The 22,527-nt window shown below is 46.2% G+C and overlaps 1 protein-coding gene across 4 annotated transcripts; it reads left to right on the top strand.

Annotated features, from left to right (window-relative positions):
- Positions 1-715: 715 nt before the first annotated feature.
- On the top strand, positions 716-22,251 carry LMAN2L (lectin, mannose binding 2 like). 4 transcript variants are annotated; one of them, XM_028741049.2, is made up of 9 exons: positions 716-897; positions 2,107-2,225; positions 7,456-7,573; positions 9,669-9,751; positions 11,625-11,657; positions 13,906-14,067; positions 14,177-14,291; positions 15,596-15,715; positions 16,620-22,251. In XM_028741049.2, exons 1-9 carry the CDS (start codon positions 741-743, stop codon positions 16,760-16,762), a joined length of 1,050 nt encoding a protein of 349 aa, XP_028596882.2. In that variant the 5' UTR covers positions 716-740; the 3' UTR covers positions 16,763-22,251. The 4 variants fall into 4 exon arrangements, with proteins under 4 accessions (XP_028596882.2, XP_028596883.2, XP_077787389.1 ...); XM_028741051.2 differs by lacking the exon at positions 716-897 and adding an exon at positions 5,461-5,596 and having other exon boundaries at positions 2,127-2,225; XM_028741050.2 differs by lacking the exon at positions 11,625-11,657.
- The last annotated feature ends 276 nt before the right edge of the window (positions 22,252-22,527 follow it).

The raw sequence follows: 22,527 nt of genomic DNA, 5'->3' as shown, positions 1-22,527 counted from the left end.
ATAGCAACGAAGGCTAGGAGGAGGAAGGCTGACACCAAAGAACTGGGTCCAGCAGGGCTGGGCTGGGGGTAACTTAATGCCTGTGGGCAAGATCTGGTCCGGCAAGCCAGGGGAAGTGATCTGCTGCACCCTGCAATTTTATACCCATGTCTGCTCAAGAGATAAAAGTCCTCTATCTGGTCGTTATAGAGCAATTTCTAAGGAGCAGCGCACTTCATACACTGAAAGCACATTGAGAGCACGTGCCTTCCCCGCCAGGAGCCTGGGCGCTGCAATTTCTTCCTCGCTGAGCTACAATTCCCAGCCCAAACTGCAGCTCCCAGGATTATGGCGGGGGGGGGGGAATGGGGAGGCCTTGTCCTTTAAATGTGCATCGAATTCGCTTGAACTGCATGGCGTGGACCTGCCCATTAAAAACCTCTGGAGACATCTAGCGGAGCAGAACCGCGCTGAGCATCCTTCCCGGAAGCCTCCGAACCCGGGCTTCAGCAGGAGCCACAGACTACATTTCCCAGACTCCTCCGCGGATAAAGCCTCCGGCGAAGCTGCCCAGAACCTCGTCTCTCTGCCGGTTAAGGAAACGGGCGTGCACTCCAGCCAACAGACTGGCGCGCACGACGCGGAAGTGGGCGGCACCTAAAGGGAGAGCCAATGAAAGCGGCGTCCGTTACTGGCCGTGGGAGGAGACGGGGGGCGGGGCTGTGCTTAAAGAGCCCGCCGGGGCCGGAGGACGGGGGAAGATGGCGGCGGCAGCGGCGGCGGGGCGACCGTGGAGAGGCGGCCGGGGCCCCGCAGGGCTGCTCCTCCTGCTGCTGCTGCTGCTGCTTCCGGGGTCCCGGGCCGAGCAGATGGAGGAGCACCTGAAGCGGGAGCACTCCCTCACCAAGCCTTACCAGGGTGAGCTGCGCCCTCCTCACGGCAGGCAGGCAGGAATCCTCCCGGTGCAGCTTCTGCAAGGCTCCCTCGCTGGGCTTCCCCCCCCCCCATATCACAGGGGGGGGCGCTTCCCCCGTTGGATGTCTGCCTGCAAGGCAGCTGCTCAAAAGCGATGTAGGCACTGAAGGCTGAATGGTGCATTTCTGGGCAGGAAGTGCTTCACCTGTTGGGTGCTGGCCAGCTGTGCAGATGTTCCGTGGGGCTGCTTGGGGGAGGAGGTGATGCCCCGCTTTGGGGAGGGAGAGATTGTCTCTAGGCCCAAGGGGGGGCTCATGGAAGGAAAAGGTGGGGCTGCCTGTTTGGGCTGCCCCTTTGCCCCGAGCAGCCTCATGTACATAAGAAACCCAACAGGTGGAAACCTTTCCTCTGAAAGGCACCTAGTGGGAATGCAAAGCTGCTCCGCTTCTGCTCTGTGCAGCTATCTAAGGGACAGAAGGGGGGGGGGGGCGAGTACCCTTGTGGAGTAGGCTGTGCGTCCCAATGTTTGTGTGCCTATGAGACTAGATGGAAAGGACGCTGTTGCAGCTATATTTAAGTTCTGAATACAACAAGTGAAGCCTTCTTCCTTGTGCAAAACCCTTCAGAAATGTTGGGTGTGATTGAAGTTCTGCCTGTATGCAGTGAACTCTTCTTCTTGCTTTTGTTATGTATTTTGTGTTTTTGGCTTGTATTTTTGTGCTCCGAACTGCCCTGAGATCTACAGATGAAGGGTGGTATACAGATTTAAGGAATGATACAAAAAATAAGCTGACCAGCAGAGTGCCTCTCCCTGTGACTGGGTGGGCTTTTATGCTGGTATGATTGGGGCACGTCGGTGGTGGTTGTAGTGTATTTCTGTGCACAGAGCCTCATGGCACGTTCTATAGCATCTCCACCAGCAAGGCCTGGGCCACCAGATCGGGGCAAGCAACATTCTTACTCTTGCTGGGTTAATTGCCCTCAAGTGAATTAATGCACTTCTCCCAGTAGAAGTGACTGTCAACCATTCACCTGTATGGGAAAACATAATGAGGTGCTGTCCCCAGTCACTGAGAAAACAAGTTGGGTGCTGTCTCTGTATCCTTTCAGTTGCAGATTCATTGTTGCTTTTGTTTCTTGGTTGTACTAAGCTGTGATGAAATAGCTGTTTTTAGGATTATAGCTTAAATGCTCTGCTCCTCACTTTTTCAGGTGTAGGATCAGCCAGCTCCTCTCTGTGGGAACTTATGGGCAATGCGATGGTGATGACCCAGTTTGTTCGTCTCACTCCAGATATTCAGAGCAAGCAGGGCGCTCTCTGGAACAGGGTGGTAAGGCTTATTTTCCTCTAATTGTCTGCCGGTGGGCTCTAGGGCTTCATTACACCAGAAATAATTGCCTTGTAAGTTCTTCTGTTGATGTTATCCTATCTGAAAATAAAGCAGTGAAAGGTGAGGCAATTCATAGTATGATAATGAAATCCTGTGAGGATTAATATTTAGAGTGTCTGATGTGCTGAAAAATATTATGGAGTGCAGGCAAAATTAGATGTGAAACGAACTATGTTTCAAAGCCAAGTTGCGTTGGTTACAAAGTTCTCTTTGTACCAGAGCTGTATATTGAAGAAGTTACTGTGTGGCTCATGTTTATTTTCAAGATCAGAGATGACTTTAAAAGTGAGCTTCCAAGCAGTAAAACCACCTTCAGCGATCATAATGCTTTTCTGGTGCTGGGCTTGCTGACTGATGTGCCAATCTCCATGGCTGCTTCAGTAAACTGGTATTTTAAAACCAAAAAAGCTAGCATCAGATGCCCATGACAACACAAGAGCAGCATTAGGAACGTTGCGTTGCCAAATAGCTCCTGAAACCAGGGTTGCAGTCACCAGAACGGAAGTCTAGTTGCCATTTTTGGGTAAGGCAGCTCTAAAGTCTTATTTTTCAAATGATGGACTGACTGAGTGATTCTCAGTTAAACATCTGGCTAGTTCAGATGACATCCTTGAGCTAAGGCTTTTAGAAGAAATGACTTTGAGAAGAAAAGTCACCTTATCCAGGGACAGTCCACATATTCCAACCTCTTTTCTTAATGGTGACACAGACCATTCATAACATAAGAATGTTCTTCACAACTGTGAGCAGGGCAGTGGGGTGGGGTAAGGGGAGACAAACTGCAACAACAGTTAACTATACTGTAACATTGTTCCTTGCTCCTGTTCAGGCTGCACAGAAAAAGCATTGGTTCCTGAAATTCATTCTGATTGTGCAGATAAAATGTAACAGATAGAATTCTACAGGATGTGGTATTAGTGTGTGAAACAGTCAAGATTCAATGATTCCCCGGCCTGCATCTCTAGGTAGTGGAGATGACAGGTACCATTGTGGTGCTCAGGCATCTTCACCTGGTCACAAGCCAGGCTATTCTCCCCACAGTCTTAAAACATAGAGTTGTGACCTTTGTCTCCTTGTTTACTATATTGGTTTTGCCAGTGCAATATTAGTCACTGAAATGGAAGAATACAAAGCGGGGGGGGGGGGGGGGAGCTGCAAGTTGCTGGCAGAAAGAAATGCTCTCAGGGAACAGGCAATTCTAGGGAAGGCTCATTGAAGACCTTCAGCAGTGGCACCAACTCTGTGAAATATCTCTGAGATTATTTTGGTTGGCCCCTCATCTTGCTAAAACATTTTTCTTTGCTGCTTAGAATGTTAGTGTAATTTCCAGTGCTTTTAGGTAGCTCCTTCTGCTTAGGTTTGTTTTGCTTGGTTTTTTTTTAATGCTTTGCACACAGCTAGGTTATTGTATGGTTTTTAATTGCTGTGCAACACCTTGGATATTTTTTAAATGCAACCTTTTTGCTACATGTTTGCCGTTTTTTGTCCCTGGCTGACACTCAAGGATTATGGAAATTTATGTGCTTTGAAGCCTAAAAGTATATGTTAAAGACAGACAATATGTTAAGGAGTTTAACAATAAAGAGTAGAGTGTTTTGAAATGCGAAGTATGGTACCAATATTTTTTATTGTAAATACCAAATTAAATACGTATTAACAATTTATGTTGAAAGGTAAAACGTATCGGACCCAGGGACGGTTAAGTCCAGTCAAAGGCGACTATGGGGTTGTGGCGCTCATCTCACTTTCAGGCCAAGGGAGCCGGTGTTTGTTCACACAATATGTCACTTATGTGAATTGTGTATTACTTCATGCTTATCAAAATGATAAATAAAAAGTGTTGCCAACCCCAAATAGCACCTAGACATTCTGTTTTGGCTCCTAGCTTTTCTATCCCAGTTTCTAACACTGCTTAAGACAAAGATGTGTTTCTGAATCTCTATTAATTGCTTGTTTCTGCCCAAAGAATATAATTTAAGATAAAGATCAAGCATGAGCTAAGCCGTAGTTTAGCTTAGCATGCTGACTGAACATGGCATCTCTGGAGGAAACAAACCATAGGAATTCAAACCATTTTGTAAAAATGTTGCAAACAAAAAGTGCTAGAATGAAATAGGAACATCAGCAAAGAAAAGTCAAGCAGCACCCACCCTCTATTTGATTATTTTCTTTTTTCTCCAACTTCCTTTATGCTAATCTTCACAAACAATTTCAGAACTTGAAAGCCTTGTTATTACTTCATTCACTTGCCAAGGCAAAGGGGGGGGGGGTCCATCATTTACCCTCTTGCTCCAGCAGATGTTATTGCCCCTGTTCTGAAAATTCCTGGAGGTGTGCTCCCTCTCCACTGCATGGCTACCTGTACTAGTTATGTTGAGGAGGAGATTTGGGCAGGGTGTAGGTTGTATCATAATATGAATGATTTCCTAATATCCAGAGCCTCTGCTTTTCAGCTTCCTGGGGAAATCTATCTGAATGCTTCTGGAAATGATGCAAGATTAGAAGGGCATTGGTTCTGATCCAGCAAGACCCTTCTTTTGTTCTTACTTCAGTAAATGTGATAGTGAATATTGACCCATTAAGGTATTAAATGACCTGGACTTTGCAGACATCAGAAATTGTTAGAATCTCAGTGTTTATTCATACTATCCAAAAGCAGACTGGGTTTCATCATTTGTGTGTTATGTTTGGCCAACTCCCTTTTTTCTTTCTGCTGTCCCAGAGGTTCAGCAAAACATTGGCACTGGCCAGATTCAGTGTAGAAATTTTCAGGCATTTTATCAGCTGGCTGCCTTAATACTGCATTTTAGTGGCAGTAAGGTTCATAACTTGACAGTAGTAGGTTGTCAGCTGTTTGTGGAGTTGACTATCAAGGCACAGGGCTAGTCAGATCCTGAAGTCTTTCCACTTGGGAAACTTTCTTCTCTTGGGAACGGTCCCCCTTTTCCTTAAACTGACGCCATTTTGCTCTGTTGTTATGCCTGTGTGCAGCTCCCCATATCTTAATAACACCAGCTGGGATTAATTTCCTTGGCACTCAGTTGGCAAGGGAATCATTGGCAAGAGGAATCCCGAAAGCACTCTTCTTTGCTGTTTGCGTTTTGTAAAGGTTGATGCTTGTTTCTGCTGAGGTGGATTTCTGCAGCCTGCTTCTAAGTTCTACCTTTCCTTTCAGTAGACGTAATGGGGACAGTTGAACTCCTTTATAATTCCGCTTGTGCGTATTCAAGTGCTTCAACAGACTTCAGAGCTGTGCGAAATCGGACCAGGTCCAGGACCCTGCTTGATGGCTTCCAATCAGTGCTGACAAGGTGGAGCTGGGCGTGGCGTGTTAAGGGAATACTACTGTCCAAATTGGAGCCAAAGTTGCCAGCCTGCAGTTAGCAGCTGCTTTGTTGGGCTCTTGCGCATCGGTAGCTTGAGAAGTAAATAAAAGGACCTTGTTCCTTCTGGTTTAGAAAAGCCTTTCCCTCCCTGCTTACTGGATTCTTATTTTCTCCAAATGAGTAGCCTAAACAATGAATGCCTTATCTGTTCTTGCATCTTCACAAAATTGGCAGTTTCTATAGGTTGATGGGAACTTTCTTTCTCCCTCAATTTTTTGGTGTTTGTTTCTTTTCGGAAATACAACAGAGAAATATTTAGGGGAGAACAGCATCAGGGCTGAGGTCCATTTCTGTTTCCCTTCTTAAACTAAGGAGGGTAGCACACAACAAAGGGGACGCCATTCTGAATACTGAATTCTTCACCCTCCCTGCACAGTACACACTTTTCAGCTGCATTGTTCTTCATCTGTGCTACAGATTCCCAAGCCAACCTCATTCACCTTTACTCAGAAATAAGCCCTGCTAAAACTTCCTCTTGAGCTGCCTGTGTATGTTGGGTTATAGCCTTAAAACTCCTTTGAGCTGTCATGGCTCACCACAAACAGCATGGGGCCCTGGGCTGGATTTGTGCAAGGGGACTAAGGATGTGCCCTTTCCCCTTCCAAGGTCTCTTGGAATAAAAGTGGGATGCCGTGCCATTTTCCTGCTTCTAGAAATCTCACCACCTCTCTCTTCCTTCTTTTAACCCTGGGCAGTGGGGTGGGGTGGAAATTAGGGCTGGATGATATATAGATACATCGGCCAAAACTGATTTTAAGTCCATATCATGATATTGGGGGGGGGGGGGAGGCGGTTTGAGTTTTATTTTAAGTATTTTGTGGTTGTATATTCTGATTTTATCCTGTGAACCATTCTGAGACATGTGGGTATAGGGTGATAGATAAATTTAATTAAAGTTAATAATAATAAAATCGGTTTCATAATTTTTGACCCAGCAATTTATCGTAAATCAAGGTGTGTGAACGCTATGCAAAAGTCACAATGTGGGAAAAACTGTGAAGCCAGCCAATGTCTCTTCATAGCTCCATCCTTATTTCAGACATTGTGATACGTCAGTATATCACGATGTTTAGCTGTTGATATGTCATGAGGTTGAAAACCAAATATTGCCTAGCCCTAGTGTAAATTTCTCCATGCAAAATTTTCCAGTGCTTTTTTATTTTTAACAAAAAATATTGTTTCTTTTTTAAAGCTTTGTTTTACTTGCATTTAGTCAACAAACACACTTAATTAGATCAGTCTGTAGGGCATCAGAAAAAATTCCAAAGCAAATTACCCCAGCTTGCATAGTGAAATTTTCCAGTTGAAATTTTAATTCACAATGCTCTGGAAAATCCACATCACTGTCCTATGCCAAATTTAGATGGTAAGCCTCTCAGGGCAGGGGCTTGTCCTTTTGTGCTATGGAACATGGGGAGCTTCCTTGCACAGAGTGTCTAGTTCAGTATTGCCCACTGCCCAGGGTTTAAGATGAGGTCCTCTTCCTGCCTTACCTGGGGATGGCAGAGATTAAACCTGGCACCTTCTGCATGCAAAGTAGATGCATTCAAAGTATATTAAAACTAAGGGTTGATAACAGCATTCACAGTGCTTTTGGAATACTTTTGTTCCTGGTGGAAGGCCATTTAACAAATCTGGTTTTAAAACCAAATTAAATTTGTAGTGGAAATGTGACCAAAAGTCTCCTTTTTTTTCTCATGCGCTTGTGTGGCGGATGTTGGAATAGTAGTCCCTGATATCACAAATGCATTGTCTTCTCCCTGTCCCCTTTCCACTTTTTGCAGCCTTGTTACTTGAGAGACTGGGAGATGCAGGTACACTTCAAAATCCACGGGCAAGGAAAGAAGAATCTGAATGGAGATGGCTTTGCAATCTGGTACACAAAGGACCGTATGCAGCCAGGTAAAAGACTTTTCTCTCGAGCGCATTGCCAAACCACAAGCCGCTGCTCAAGGGACCGAATTGATGCAGATCCATAGCAGTGAGCCACCTGGCTGCTTTGCACCCGTCTCTAGATTCTGATAGCACAGATCAGCTTGCTGTGGATTGGGGTTTGTGTGTGTATTTGCACTGGGAGATGACTTGTCTTGTGTAATGGATGGGAAGTGAGCTAAAAGCTACCTCAAACAAAGGCTTGAGAATTTTATTGAATGGAGTACCATTTTTCCAGTTTAGGTTTTCTTCTTTTATAGTGGCTGTAAGGCAATATACTTAAAGCTGCTGAGTTAAAACCCCAGCTCCTTTATTCTCTCCACCCCCATCTTGAGTAATAATAATAATAATAATAATAATAATAATAATAATAATAATAATTAATAAATAATAAAATTCCTTCTTACTGTTTTTTGGCTGCAATTGTTTTGCACTGCTAAAGTTGGCAAGCTAGTACTAGTTTAAGTTGTGAACATAACTGGGAAGCAGGTTGCCTCTCCAGTATGTAGTGGGAACCCCAAAGAATCTCTCCAGATTTTTTCATTGTGGTGTCAGGGGATTCAACTGAAAGTGCACTGGGAGATAATTAATGGTTCCCACACCAACGTCTGCTCATTTGGTTCTAGGCTAGTGGCTCTAGAGTGTGAGGAAGGACAACCCCTGAGATCCTGTGCTTTGCCTAATGCCACATGATAAATTTGTTTTGGCCATAAATGGATGCCGATCACTTCTCCTGCCCTCAGTAACTGGATGCATTCACACTGTGTCTCTCTCAAACAGGTTAATGTAGAAGAGCCCTGAAGAGGCCAGGAAGTTGGCACTTAGGACGGCAGTGGGGAAGCTCTTATTAGGCCCTCCCAGTCTCCACATTAGGCCTTTGAGGCTGCTTTGACTAAGCCATGCCCAACCTCCCTTGCATCTGATGGCTTCTATGAAGTCGAGTGTATGGCAGGTGAAGGCACGGCTGAGTTGAAAGTGAGTTTGCAGGCACCTGAACAGTAGCACCTGCAAAACCCCTAAACAGCACTTTGCGTTCATCTGATTGTTAGGGCTTGCAAAGCACTGTGCACACAGTGGTCAGCTGATTGTTGGCTTTGCAAAGTACAGGGCTGTGCCTTTGACCACATGGTTTGGTTTCAAACTACAAAGGGAAAAATAGGTCACCTGACATTGTTGTGATGTCAGAGGAGTGACCCTGCCCATCTGTCAAACTTGGCCTGTGGGCAGGTTGGCAGGTAAAGGAGAGAGAAGGGTTTGGCCTGCCTGCTGGATCCTATTCCTAACCCCTGACTCGGGGGATAAGGTGGTATTTTTTTCAATTAAAACCAGTTTGACTGAGCTGTAGCTTTAAATGGGAGAGGCAGACCTGCATTCTCAAGAACCATACTTTGGGCAGTGGGCCAGAGTCCTAAAGTGTGAGTTGCTGCACAATAGCCATCTCCAACCTGGTGCCTTCCAAATCTTTGGGTCTGCCTGTAGCCCAAAACATCTGGAGGGCATCAAGCTGGAGATGGCTATTCTACAAGAACAACGTCCATGAATGACTAGGTTACTGCTCCCCCCCCCCACTTGATTAATGTACTTGTATTCATAAGCAAGAGATGCAACATTTGAATGTGGGTGCTTTTACACTCTGAAAGCACTTCCCCTTGAAGTTAAATTTGTATCTCTTGCTCAAAACTTGACTAAAGTCTGGTAAACCCACCAAGAATAATGTTGGATTGCTCCAGGGTCCATTTCAGGGTTAGCCATTACTCGCTTCAAAATGTGCTGATTTGGGAGATGGATGACTATTGAATACAGGCACGAGAACCTTGCACTTCTCTGCTGTAGATTTGCATTGTTTCAAAATAAGCTATAAAGTTGAAATGTGTCGTAATGGGGATCCATTAATAAATCTTTCCAAAAGTTGTGTAAACGGGAAGCCAGCTCTTCTGTAGTTTGGTTGTGGGGAATAAGCCTGCTTAGCTCAAACTTCTGCTTGCTCCACCAAGTGGTGGAGTAAAATGCTAGAAATCAGCAGCTGGTGGAAGCTTGATGGTGAACACACTGACATCTGTTCTAGGGCCTGTCTTCGGGAGCAAGGATAACTTTCTAGGGCTGGGAGTGTTTGTAGACACCTATCCAAATGAGGAAAAGCAGCAGGAGGTAAGGTGGCTTTGGAACAGTGGTTAAAGCTGGGAAAGCAGGGGGGGGGGGCAATCCTTGTTGTTCAGTGTCCCGGGGTGTCCATTGCAATGGGATGAAGGTTTTGGTTTTTTAAGTGCTAAAGGTTGTTCAGAAGTGGGGAAGGTTGTTCAGAACAAGGGTGGCCAAGTTCAGTAATACAGTTGAACTAATGACCCCATTCCAAGGCCTTGGAGCAGGTCTCCATCTCTTTCTCTCCCTCCCTTCCCCTCTGTCTCTCCCATTCCCTGTCCACCACAGGTCACTTTAAATCAAGACCTCTGAACATGGCTTCCAGAATCAAATGGTTTGTACCATGGACCATCCTTGGCATGGAACGTGGCATGCCCTGTAGCGGCTCACCTTATTGTGGAGCAGAGCAGCTCTGTGACAACAAAACTACCCCTTCCCATGTTTACTTTGGATCTCTCCTCTTCAAATGGCAAGCAGACTTGCTGCACAATGAGGCTCTGCAGTTTCAGACCTTTTTTAAAAAAAAATCTGGTTGGCCTTGCTGTGGAAATACTGAGCAGTTTTTTCTCCAAATAAGCCGATATTTGCTCAGGTTTGCTAATACCATTTGAGCTTTGCTTTTGTTTGCCTACCTGAGGGGGCTCTTTGTATTCCCTTTTCAAATGTCTCCCATCAGTGGAGCTCTGAATTTACCTTAAATGGCAGTGAAAGCCATTCTTGAACCTCTGGTCGTAACCCTGCTGGGCCCTCCCATGAAAGGAAGTTCAGCTTCTCTTCCCGCTCCCCATGGTCTTGGCCAGGGTCTTGGCCATACACTTGGGTGGGGAAAGTGAAGCACCCCCTCCCCCCCCCCATTGAAAAAGAAGGCTCATTTTACTTGTACGCGCAAGAGAGTTTTATTGTAAAGTCACTTGCCTGCCTCAGAACAGCCTCACCTGCTCTGCCTCTGCATGAGCTACTGATCTAGGCATACCTCAGGCAGGGAGCAGGGAGCCTCCTTGAAGGGTGAGTCACTTTGGTTCCTCCCTGTAGTTAGGAATGAGGAGAGTGATCCAGTTGCACCAGATTCAGGAGTAGCAGCCTTGCCTGTTGCCAGCTGAGACCAACAGTGGATGGAGGTGAAGACGCCTCTCTGGATGAAATGCTGGTCCAACAGGGAGCCATCACTGTAGGTGGATCTCTAGGGCCACAGGTGTCCTTGGCCATCTGATTCAGTTGATTTCTCCTCCGCGTTGTCTGGTTGTCTGGCAAGTGTGCAAAGAACCTGGTGCATATGACTTTCTGGTGGATGGCGGCACTGCTTACGAAGCATTTGGCTGGTAAGCTCTGTGGGTCAAGAAGTATCTTGATACTGTGTGCAACATTAAAGTCTCACATCGAATATAACTGATCTGTAGAAAGGACGTCAAGATCTGAAAACAAACAATGTATGTACTTTTGTAATTCAAGAAGATATTTAATAAAAAGAATTTTAAAAATAAAGTATGCTGGGCAGGATTTAAAAGCTGTCCTTTTTTAATGTCAGGATTTGCAGTTTGAAAAACACAACCCTTTCCATTGCATATATGCAAGCACATGGTTTAGCTGGATTCCTGCTTAGCAGTGTCGGGTACTTCAGTTCATATCATTGAGCCCATTTGTGGTTAAATTTCCTCACCTGCGCTTTTAGAGAGTTTCTTTAGATTTGTGTCAAAATATCCCTGACCATCAATCCCAGGAATATGAATAGTTGCCAAGGCTTTCCCCAATGTGGATCTTGGTCACGGCTGAGTGGTGGTGTGTAGTTTTACAGGTCAATCTTTAACTGTCTGTTGGATGACTGTCTTTTGCTTCATTCCCTCCCTCTCTCCCTTGCTTTGCAATAACTGTTCTGGATTCTCAGGCCCAGAAGAAGAGGTATTCCTCAGGAAACCAGGTACTTGAAGATGCTCTCCTAGCCTTGCATCAAGCTTATAGCGTTCTTTTTGCCAGTCTGCCTCACTTACTGCTTTTGGGTTTTATGTCTGCCAATATCCCAGGTCGGAAAACTCCAGTGCTTAGAACCAGAGTGACCATTATTGAATTACAGCCTGTTTTACTGGACCACCCTCTATCTTTCCATTCTTCTCCATCCTTTCCCTGCAGATCTGGCTTTGCAATATGTGTAGTTACTGGGATATTTTGCCCTGCCTTCTCTTGTGAATCTCATCAGTTTAATGCATTTGGACCATAGGGACCTCTGGGTTCAAATCTCGGACTCCTCAGCTGGCCTTGGGCAAACCACAAGCTCTAACCACAAATTTCAGGCTTCAGTTCATAATCTGTAGATGGGGCGATTGTCCAAGATGAACTTGGGCTAGTAAAAATGAAAAGTGACACACTGTGACCATCCGAGAGCTACTTCCACTGTTAGGCAGCACACAGTTGCCTTGCAGATACGTAGTAGGGTCCTTCTGTGCTAAGATGCAGACAGGGCTTCATGATGGTCACCTAAAGTGCCTGGGAAGAGGGAGAGGTCTTTTGCCCGCTTAAGAACATAAGAGCCTGTTGGATCAGATCAGTGGCCCATCTAGTTCAGCATCCTGTTCTCACGGTGGCCAACCAGATGCCTTGAGGAAACCCACAAGCAGGACCCGAGTGCAAGAGCTTCCTCCCCCCCGTGCCTTCCAGAAGCAGACTGCCTCTGGCCTTGAAGGCATCAGGAGCCCCCTCCTCCTTGCATCTGTCCAGTCCTCTTTTAAAACCTTCCAGTTTGGTGGCCATCACTGCCTCTTGTGGGAGCGAGGGTGCTCTGTGTGAAGGAGGACTTTACTTTATCCATCCAGAGTCTTCCAGCATTCAGCTTCATTGAGGTCCATGAGTTCTAGCGTTTTGAGAGAGAGCAAACTTTTCTGTTTGCCTTCTTCGTGCCATGCATGAGTTTATAAACTTCTTCCTTCTCACCTCTTCCCTTTAGCAGAAGACCTTGCATGGTGGCTTTAGGACAGACAAGTGTTTTGTTAAAAATTATGAAACTCTCAGTATTCAAAGTGTGGCGATGGTCGCTGCTTTAGATGGCTTTAAAGGGAATTGAGGCAAATCCATAAAGGAGGGCAGGTCTATCAGTGGATTATCCAGTAGTCATAACAGCGAAACAGAATCTGTGCTTTTGACTGACTTGATGCTGGCTGGGGGTGGGGTGGGGCTCTTGCAGGCTTTCAAGCATATTTTTAATAAACCATATGGCTTAGAAACTTGAGGATTATTATTATTTTAAAAAACTTGAAGCTTTGAGAAATGGAATTCTGTGCCCAGTTCCATAGTCTATATGTTTCTAGGCTTGTGCTGAAAGATGGTGTACTTAACAACACTTGATGCAGATATCGGAAGTAATACACTGATGTTGCCTGGTTAGAAATGTATAGTCTAAAAGGGCAAGATGCATCTCTTAGAAGAATTTCATGGGGCACAAGCCTCACGGTTAAGTTCTCCCGTGAGGTTGGCAAAGGGCCTGTGTTCTCTCACGACAATCGAAACATTCATGGAGAACTGCACTCTCCGTCTGTAGCCATCTTGCAGTAACCAGGAAGTCTCCAGGCTATTGTTTAGTCAAGTGGAGCAGCCTGTTGGCTCAGGCTGTGCTACAGTTGCTTAAGCTGGTGGTGGGCATTTTATATCTTTGTACATTAGTTAGTTTTGTACCTATTTGCTAGGTGAGACTCAATGTGTTTTGAGAGCATCAAAACACACCCTTCCAGAATTTGGGGTGTGCCCCTCCTATTTCTGCTGTGGCTGTGGGTAACCTGCAAGTAACTGAGCACAAGAGCGCACTCTCCTGTGACTTCCAGCAACGGGCATTCAGAAACATTACTGGCTCTGAACGTGGAGGCGGAACTTGGGCATCATGGCTGGTAGACATTGATAGCTTTCTTCTCCATCACTGCCTCCTTTGGGAGTGAGTGCTGTTGTCTAACCCTTTTTTAGACCTTAACTTTTGCTCAGACGTAGGAGTAGTTTGTGCTGATCTGTGCTTGCTTGTCCAGAGTAGGTCCCAGCCCTGCTAATGCTCATGCTGGGTTCTGTCTCTGTCCTGCTTGGCTCCCTGCATGCCTGTTTCCCCTCATTGTCCACTGGATGTGACCAGACCTTTGACAGAGCAGTGTGCAAATAGCCGGCTGACCTGCAGTTCCTCCCTTCCCTTCCAGCGGGTGTTCCCATACGTCTCTGCCATGGTGAGCAATGGGTCCCTCGCCTATGACCACGACAGAGATGGCAGACCCACTGAACTTGGTGGATGCACAGCAATGGTGCGCAACTTGAACCACGACACATTTCTGGTGATCCGCTATGTGAAGAGGAGGCTTACGGTGAGTCTTTCTCTGTGCACTTTGTCTGCTGCATTCCACATTCCCACCGGCATTCCTCAGGTGTGGCCTCAGAAAGGAGTAGGTTGGATTGAGTCTTCTCTCTTTTCAGGTCTTGCTTGATATCGATGGCAAGCATGAATGGAGAGACTGCATTGACATCCCAGGAGTACACTTGCCACGCGGCTACTACTTTGGGGTCTCTTCTGTCACCGGGGACCTGTCGGGTACTGCTTTTAAGGCCGGCTGAAAGCATCCTCCTCCTGCTGCTGTGTTTTTCAAGAGTCCAAAGCCAGATCTCCTAGAAGCAGAAATGAAGAAGTTCAGGGAAAAGTGAACCCATAAATGGCTGCTGGCTCTCATGTTTTCCTGTAGTTCTGTTTGTAGATGCCTAAAATATCTTTAGTCTTTCTCAGGCATAGGCAAACCTAGCCCACCAGATGTTTTGGGACTACAATTCCCATTATCCCTCATCACTGGTCCTGTTAGCTAGGGATGATGGGAGTTGTAGTCCCAAAACATCTGGAGGGCCAAGTTTGCCTATGCCTGGTCTTTCTGGACCAGGCGAGGGCAGACTTCAGGCTTGTGGGATCTACATTACAACTCACAGATGCATCAGCTGTAGCCAGGGGCTAAAGATGTGCACTTAGAATTAAGAGAAAATTGCACCTAGGAACATCTTGAGTTTCAGAATTAGAACTGAGCTCACAGTCCTTGCACTTGCAAACATACCTGCTGTATTTTCATGGGTCTCATTTTCAAATGGGCATCACTCATGTGCCTTGTGTGGGTTCCTCTCACTTAGACATGGCCTCTTACATGCTCCCAACTGGGCTCATTCACCCTTTTTTTTACTCATGTCTCACCAAAGTTTCTATAAGTTATTAATTGCTTAGTGGTGACCTCTGTCTGCCCATTGCACCCCAGTGGCCTAAGGGCTGCACAGCTTCTCCTCTGAAGATGCAAATCCTGTCCATAAGTCAGAGCTGGTTGTTCCTCTTTAATCTAAAGGAATGGCTGGCTGCGCATGGAACTTGGGGAGAACTCCAGGATGGTTGCATCACCCAGGGCCAACTGCCATTGCACAGTGGGAAGGAGAGGGTGGATCTGAGTTGACCGAAGGGATCTGCTGTGCAGTTGTGTGCTCTTGCCATTCTGTGAGCATGTTAATGAAGTCCAGCTTAAAGGACTGCCACACAGCCGCTGGTGTTGGGTCTGTTTAGGCAGCCTAGTTCCACAAAGTTCCCTCCAGTCAGTGATGGGCAAAGTCATTCCTATTTGTGAGGAGTTTGGGAAGAGCTATCTGTCTACTCTTCCCCAGATAGAATTGACAAAACAGAGTTCTTGAACAATGGTTGCAAGCCATTCCTGAGATGTGTGTGAGAGCCAAGTGGGAAGGCTACCTGGCCAACCAGTAGAGGTTGTGCTCCCTCCCACGCAAGGGGGAATTTCAGCAGGTGTGAGGGGAGTGCCTGCCTGCCTGCCTATTGTGCTCACACTCTTCCTTCTCCCTATTCCTCTTTTGCCCCAGATAACCATGACATCATTTCCCTGAAGCTGTACCAACTGACTGTTCAACGGACACTGGAGGAGGACAAGCGGGACAAAGAAGTCTTCTTACCTGTGGTGGAGAACATGAAACTGCCTGGAAGTAAGTGTGGGTGGGTGGGTGGGGATTTAGGGCTGGAGTTTCAGGAAGAGATGCTGTAGGGATGCAGACTTTTGGTTGCTTGCAGAGGAGTCCTGCTCTTTTGATCTTAAGATACTGATATCACACAGTTAATTCTTACCTGTGCAGCAATGGGCCTTGTCTGCAACACTGACAGAAGGAGGTCAGTTTCAAAGGTCAGATGTTAAGTCCCTGAAGGCTTAACTTAAGAGTTGTCCAGATAATTCACATGTGCGTCTGCAGCATGGATGCCACTTCCCTGACTTGTAATTCAACACTCCTTGGGACTAGGAAGATGAAGCAACTTGGCTGGTGTTTGTGGGGAAGAGCCACAATTCTCTGGCATAGCACATGACTTGCATGAAAAAAGTCCCAGCTTCAGTTCCCAGCATCCCCAGGAAAGATTTTGCCTTAAACCCTGGAGAGCCACTGCTGTGCAAGTAAGTGAAAGCCAGAGGTGGGGAGCTGTGGCCCTCCAGATGTGGTTGGATTCCAACTCCCATGAGCCCCAGCCAGCATGGCCAGTGGTCAGGGGTGATGGGAGCGGAAGTTGAGAAACATCCAGAGGGCCACCGGTTAGGCACCCCCTTCCCTGGTGTAGAAAGCACTGAGCTTAGATGGGCCCTTGATCTCTAGATGAGCCCCTGCTGCTGCTCTTCCCAGAATCTGTTACTCAAAGGCACAATACATCTGAGATTTAGATCCCATCTAGGTATTCTGGCGAATAGTCAACCACAAACTAAATCTGCCCTCCATGCCTACTCCCTCTGCTAACCTTTCTTGACGTGAAGCTAAGTTTGGCCAAGGAATTCAGCCAAAGAGGCACAAGGTTGTTCATGGCTATTTCTTGGTAGCTGAGCCTGATCTGTGTTTCCATCCTTTGCAGTAGAGACTCCAATGGAACCAATGAGTGGCCTTGCTCTCTTCTTGATAGTCTTCTTCTCGTTGGTTGCCCTCGTGTTTGCCATCGTCATTGGAATTATAGTCTACAACAAATGGCAGGAACAGAGCCGGAAACACTTTTACTGATTTGGAGGCGTCCTGTTGCATCCTTCCTCCTTTGCCTTCTGGAGGGCCATTGGTTTTGTTGGCATGGGTGGTTGCCTATGCAGGCAGCTAGTTTCCAGAAGCCATGCTGTGAGGACTCCTGTCCATCTGGATCTTATACTTCTAATGGCAGCCTTTGGATTGGTGGCGGGCCCCCAGTGATGGAGGCAGCCATATCACTCTGCTCTACTTTGACTGCTTTGAACTGTGAGTTTTCAACACTGGCATTTCTACGAGACTTTACAGACATATCCTTGATCATGCAATGTGAAGTGAACATTCATCACATCGCTCTATGTAGATGGGAGAGACGTTTAGCCACTGAGATCTGGATTTGGTAACCTCTGCTGTTCCCTGTGGAGACTGGCTGGAAACCAGAGTAGTTGGGTGGGTGTCGAAACGCTGGTATGTTGACCAAGGCTGTTTGGTCTGAATGTTCTACTGCAGGGGGTGGCTAAGCTGAGTTTTGCAGATGTTGTATTCCAACTCTTGTCAGCCCCAGCCAGACTCGCCAGTGGTTGGGGATGATGGGAGTTGTAGTCCAGCAGTATATGGAGGGCCACAGGTTAGCTAACATTGTTTTACTGGGATGCCTTAACTAGCATGTAGATCAGTCTTTGGCAACCTAGCGCCCTCCAGTTTTGGACTACAGCTCCCATCAGCCCCAACCAGCTAGCTTGGCAAGGGAAGCCGGGAAGCTTGTATCTATAAGAAACCAAGGTATCCTTACCTTATGTCCCACAAATACACCTTTACTCTTATTTTTCCTCTAGTTTACAAAGACACCACCCTGCAGAATAAACAAATGTGAATGCCCTCCCTCCTAAAATGAATGGCAGCCTGCCTTATAATCCTGTCCCTCCCACTCCAAATTGAGACCTCCTGGCTTTCCTAAGTGGACAAACTGCTGTACGTTTTTATTCAGTTGCTACAAAGCAGTTGACTCCTACAGCAACTAAAAGGCAGCCCCTCTGTGTTCTTTCCTCTTTCCGAAGCGGGGAGCCTCCCCTGGTTGCTCTGCCTCTGCTAATGGAGGTTGGGTGGGGGGAAATCCCTTTGTTCTTAATACTAGCTGCTCCATTGACAGGAACTCAGCTGAGGGGCCTCCCTTGCCAGTCATCCTCTGAGCCTTGCTAGCCAGCTGTGTGATGCCTCTTCCTCCTAGGTCCCACCAGAAGCCTGGTGGCTGGTGGTTCCAGAGATCAGTACTGGGAGCAGTGGCAGACTTGAGGCTAACGTTTCAGAGGCACTCTGTGCAATGCCAAAATTTGGTGCCCCCACCTCTCGTCTTCTGTTGTTCCTCATTGTTGAAGCACCCGCTGTGGAGCCCTCTCAGCTCGGCGCCCAGGGCAGGCATTTTCCTAAATCCGCCTCTCCTAGTGGCCTCACTTCCCTGAAAGTCATCTTTGCTGCTGTTGTTTTCCTGATCTGCCGAGTAATGTGGAAGGCAGTGCACTATGCCAGAGCACCGAGAAGCTGATGTGAAAACTGAAAGGTAGACAGGATGGTGGGTGGGGATTTATTTTCTTATTGGCGAATTACTGTTTTAGACAAAATGCTGCTGACATTTATTGCTGCTATTACCTCCTTTATATATATATGTAAGGTGACTCTTCCCAGTTCTCTGGGGAACCTGACCTCCATCGCTCTCCAGCCCTGAACATGCTCCATACAACTCAGAAGTCCCCTCTTTCCTCCCTACTGATGCCCCCCCCCTTTAATGGTCAGATTGGTGTCATCATTTTAACCTTTGCCACGGTTCTCCATGGCAGGAGGAAAGGCCCGTTGGCATCAGGACCGTTTTTCACCTGCAAACTGATGCTTGAAGGCTTTATTATTTACAGTGAATTTGGCTGCCTGACCCCCCTGAGGCAGAGGTACCTTGGGGTGTGCATTGGTGGAAGGGAGGATGCATCTGCTTGCACAAATGTTGAGCATGATTCTTTACAGAAATGAGCTGTGCTTTCCCTGTGAAGTGGGGAGAGCCTGGTCACTGTCACACTGCGCATATTTTCATCTTTGCACCCCTTCCAACTTCAAAAGTTTTATAATGACATTCAGTCACTTTGGTGTATTGGAACTCGGGTTGTGCTAACTATTCTTCATTTCAGCTTTGAGAGAGCAAGGAAGGGCAGAAAGAAAAATGTTTCCCTAAACCTGTTAATGGTCATCTTGCCTTTAGCATGTTAATTTTCTTCCTTAGTTACCATTTTTTAAAAGCTGGCTCTATGATCTCTTTTCTCAAGTAATGCCAGGCAATCAAGGATCATGTAATGGACCTGGTGATGGCCAAATCTGAAGGGTGAGAGCAAAGAAATCCAGTTGAGAGGGAGGGCTGGACTTCCGGATCTGGCCGTGTGGGACACAGGCTACTTTCCCTGCACACAGCTGGACCATGAGGTGGCAGGACTTGCTTTTCAATGCTGCTGAAAACAAGCACAAATCCTGCCTCTGCTCTTTTGGCTCAACCCTAGTTCGAAAGGAACTTTAAAATGCTTTGACGTTTGTCCAGATCATAATTCACTACACCTGGTTGTTGTTTTTTTAACACGTAAGCTTAAAATGGAATGTGAAAAGTTATGAGCCAGCTGCTTAGAAGATCCCCAAGATGGAGTCAAATAAGCCAAAAACTCAGAAAAGGCCAATGCTTAAAAAGAAAAGCTCAGGATTTTGAGAGAGCCTAAGTGTCTTATTGGTTTGCATGTTACCTCATCCCAATTTAGTTAACAAATTATATTGCTTTTCAGGAGCCTTTTCTATTTAGCGATAAACATGGGCTTGTCTCTATCTCTGATGCAACTGACCTTTTGTATTAACTGCAATAAATATTATGTTCATAAACTTGTCCTAGTTAAAGGGGAAACAGGAGAGAAGTGGGGGAACTCCAGGAGAGCCTTAAAGAAAAAAACCATGTGCGCTGCCCTGAATAATTGTGGGGTGGAGGCACATTGTGACCTTGCCCCCAAATGTCTCTGGCCCATGTTGTCTGCAGGGATCCTGGGCTAGATTGCTCTTTTGACCCGATCCTACTTGCCCTACCTGCAGGGAACACTTCTCATGAGGGAGCCTCTGAGGGCAGAAGTGTGGTGAGCTTGACTTCATTATAAAAATGGATCCTTTGTGGAAAGAAGAAGAAGCCACATTTGGGGGGGGGGGGAGTTTAGTTACAAGGATGATTTTGAGAGTTGCTGTGCTAAGCAGCATGATCTCGTAATAAGTTTTTTTTTTAAAAAAAAAAACTTTCACTGTTTTAACAGCCTTCAGAGCTGGGATATGAAGTACAAGTATTCCCTAGCTCATAAATGATTGGTAAAGTTGCTCAAAAGCAACGAGTGGATATTTGGGAACCGGCCTGAGGAACTCACAGGGAGCTTGTGTTCTTCTCATTGGGGATGTGTTTTAAATCTTGCTGCTATCTGTCACAAGCTGCTTTTCAGAAACAGGCTGTAATTTTATAGGGTCCTTAATATAAACAAGTGAATGTATTTCTTATTGGTTAGGGAGGCACTTGGTGGTGGTCACATGAGACAACAGCATTCTGTATTGGCCTGTATTGGTCTTGCAAGCCAAACTATGGCTTAACACAGTTACGCAGGCTGTGCAAGAAGAGCTTTGATCCTCTCTGATTCTGTTGCTGCTGTGCTGTGCTGAGTGAATCCATAGTTTGGCTTAGTGTGTTGTCAGATTTAACTCTCTCCTGGCTAACCACAAGCTGTAACCACAGTTTACCCTATGGTTTGCAGCTTATGGTTTGTCCGGGTGTGCTTAGCTGGGCAAAGCCCATCAGCAACGTGACCAGGCAGGCGCACAATGGTTCGCAGAACCTGCATGCGCACACCCTTGTGCTAAGCCATGTTTTGGATTACCAGGCTGCACCTGACAGCAGCTCACCAAGGTGAGGTGCAGCTTCAGGCCCAAGACTCAACAGATCTTTGTGCAACCGGAGGAGTAATCAAGGGGGAGCCTCCCTGGTTGCCTCAAGTGGCAGTTGTGATAGTGAGCAGTGGAAGGAGGAAGAAGATGGCATGCTTTTCCCATTGTTTCAGTAAGAGTTCTGGATTAGTGACAGTGGATCCCTAAGGGGTGAGACCTGCCACAAAGGCTCAAGTGGGTTGTGCAGTTTACTTCTATATCAGTGTTGCAACCTCCACAAACGATGGTAGAACTAGGGTTGCCATATTTCAAAAAGTAAAAACCAGGACACCCCAAAAGTTGAGTTTTTTTTTTTTTTACAAAAACACAAAAACCCTGAGAAATTTCAATTGACTTACCTAAGATCCAGCAGGACAAAGCACCACCTTTAGGAAATTCCCCCCAGACATTAATTCCACCTTTGAAATCCTGGTAATGTCCAGGAAGACCTGGATGTGTGGCAGCCCTAGGGAGAACACATGCTTTGCATGCAGGAAGCCTTGGATCAATTCCTGGCACCTCTAGTTTTTTAAAAACAAAATGCTGCTTTAAGGCTTTGGAGAAACACTTCATTGGGTGGGCAGACTTGAAGCTTCCAGGATCTATTTTGTTTTATTTGGACCCCCCAAGATTCACCACCTGCACTAAGTGGAAGACTAGTGGCTTTAAGAGCTGGGTGCACTTGTTATGAACAGGGTGCCTTTTGCTCACTGCACAGTGCAGTAATTTGAATTTAGTAACAAAAGTGAGCTGCTGGGTCTTGTGACCCACAAACTCCAAGTGTTCTTGAATTCAGTGGCCTAATTTGTAGTGAAGCAGCCTTTTGCATTTGTTGCTATTGCTAAAGGATTGAGAAGCAAACACTTGCCAAACCGGCCAGAGATCTACTCCTTGCCCCCCCCCCCCCCAGCCTAGACAGACTAATGCTCAGCCTTGGTATGAGGCAGAATTGGGGGAGTGTGTGAACCTCCAGAAGCTGCTCCAACAATGCCAAGCGCCTTTCTGTACTCTGGTCCTGGGTGGTGGGCTTTTCATGTTGGTTCTAGAGCATCAAGCGAAGCATGAGACGAGGGATGCCAGTACCTTCCTTGCTAAAGGAAAAAACCCACTGCAGTGTCCTGTTTTTTTTAATGCGGGGGCTTCACTTTCACTGGCACCCAAATGCTGTGCTTCAGCAGGGTCAGCATCTGGCTGTGGGGCAGCTGCTGAGTTAATGGCTGCAGGAGGACCCTTCCTCTTTCTGAAGATAAGTTTCCTACATCAGCCTTTGCCAACATGGTGTGCCCTTTGGATATTTTGGCTGACAACTCTCATCAGCTCCAAACAGCATGGCTGGCGCCGATAGTAGATCTAGGCTCAAGGATCTACTGAACACCTGCTTGGTGAAGGCTGTTTGAAATAGTGATGAAGCAATATTGTAGCCAGGAAGCATTGCTTCTTTCAAAGACACCCCCCCCTTTTTTTTTTGCCTGATCTGGTAAAAAGATTGTATGCTCGTCTGCCTTTTTCCTCTGTATTTGTTTTTGTGTCTTGACAATAAACACAGATGCTGAAGTCTCTTTGCTGCTCTTTCCTGCTGTATGCATTGTTGGCTTAATTTAGTTCTCTTTTACTCTATCACAGTTGGGATCTCTAAACAGCTCACAGAATGAAGAACGAGATGTTAAAATACAAAAAGCCCAGTAATTAAAAATGCAGCAACTTGTAACATATAAACTTCACTTTCCGGCGGAGGAAAAATAAAACTAGTTAGCAGCTTGGACGATCAAACAAGCAGAACTCTAATGTTAAAGGAGCACAGATCTGTTTTATTTCCAAGCGTAAGTTGTTTACAA

Source organism: Podarcis muralis, chromosome 7 (genome assembly GCF_964188315.1).
Source record: "Podarcis muralis chromosome 7, rPodMur119.hap1.1, whole genome shotgun sequence".
Taxonomy (NCBI): Eukaryota; Metazoa; Chordata; class Lepidosauria; order Squamata; family Lacertidae; genus Podarcis; species Podarcis muralis.
The sequence above is the reverse complement of the archived record's forward strand: the minus strand, read 5'-3'. Positions and strand labels throughout refer to the sequence as shown.

Excerpts from the sequence above, each read along its gene's own strand:
- LMAN2L (XM_028741049.2), top strand. The coding sequence starts at position 741 with ATGGCGGCGGCAGCGGCGGCGGGGCGACCGTGGAGAGGCGGCCGGGGC. Across the intron at positions 898-2,106 it reads CCTCACCAAGCCTTACCAGG|GTGTAGGATCAGCCAGCTCC; the intron begins GTGAGCTGCGCC and ends TCACTTTTTCAG. Across the intron at positions 14,292-15,595 it reads TGTCACCGGGGACCTGTCGG|ATAACCATGACATCATTTCC; the intron begins GTACTGCTTTTA and ends CTTTTGCCCCAG.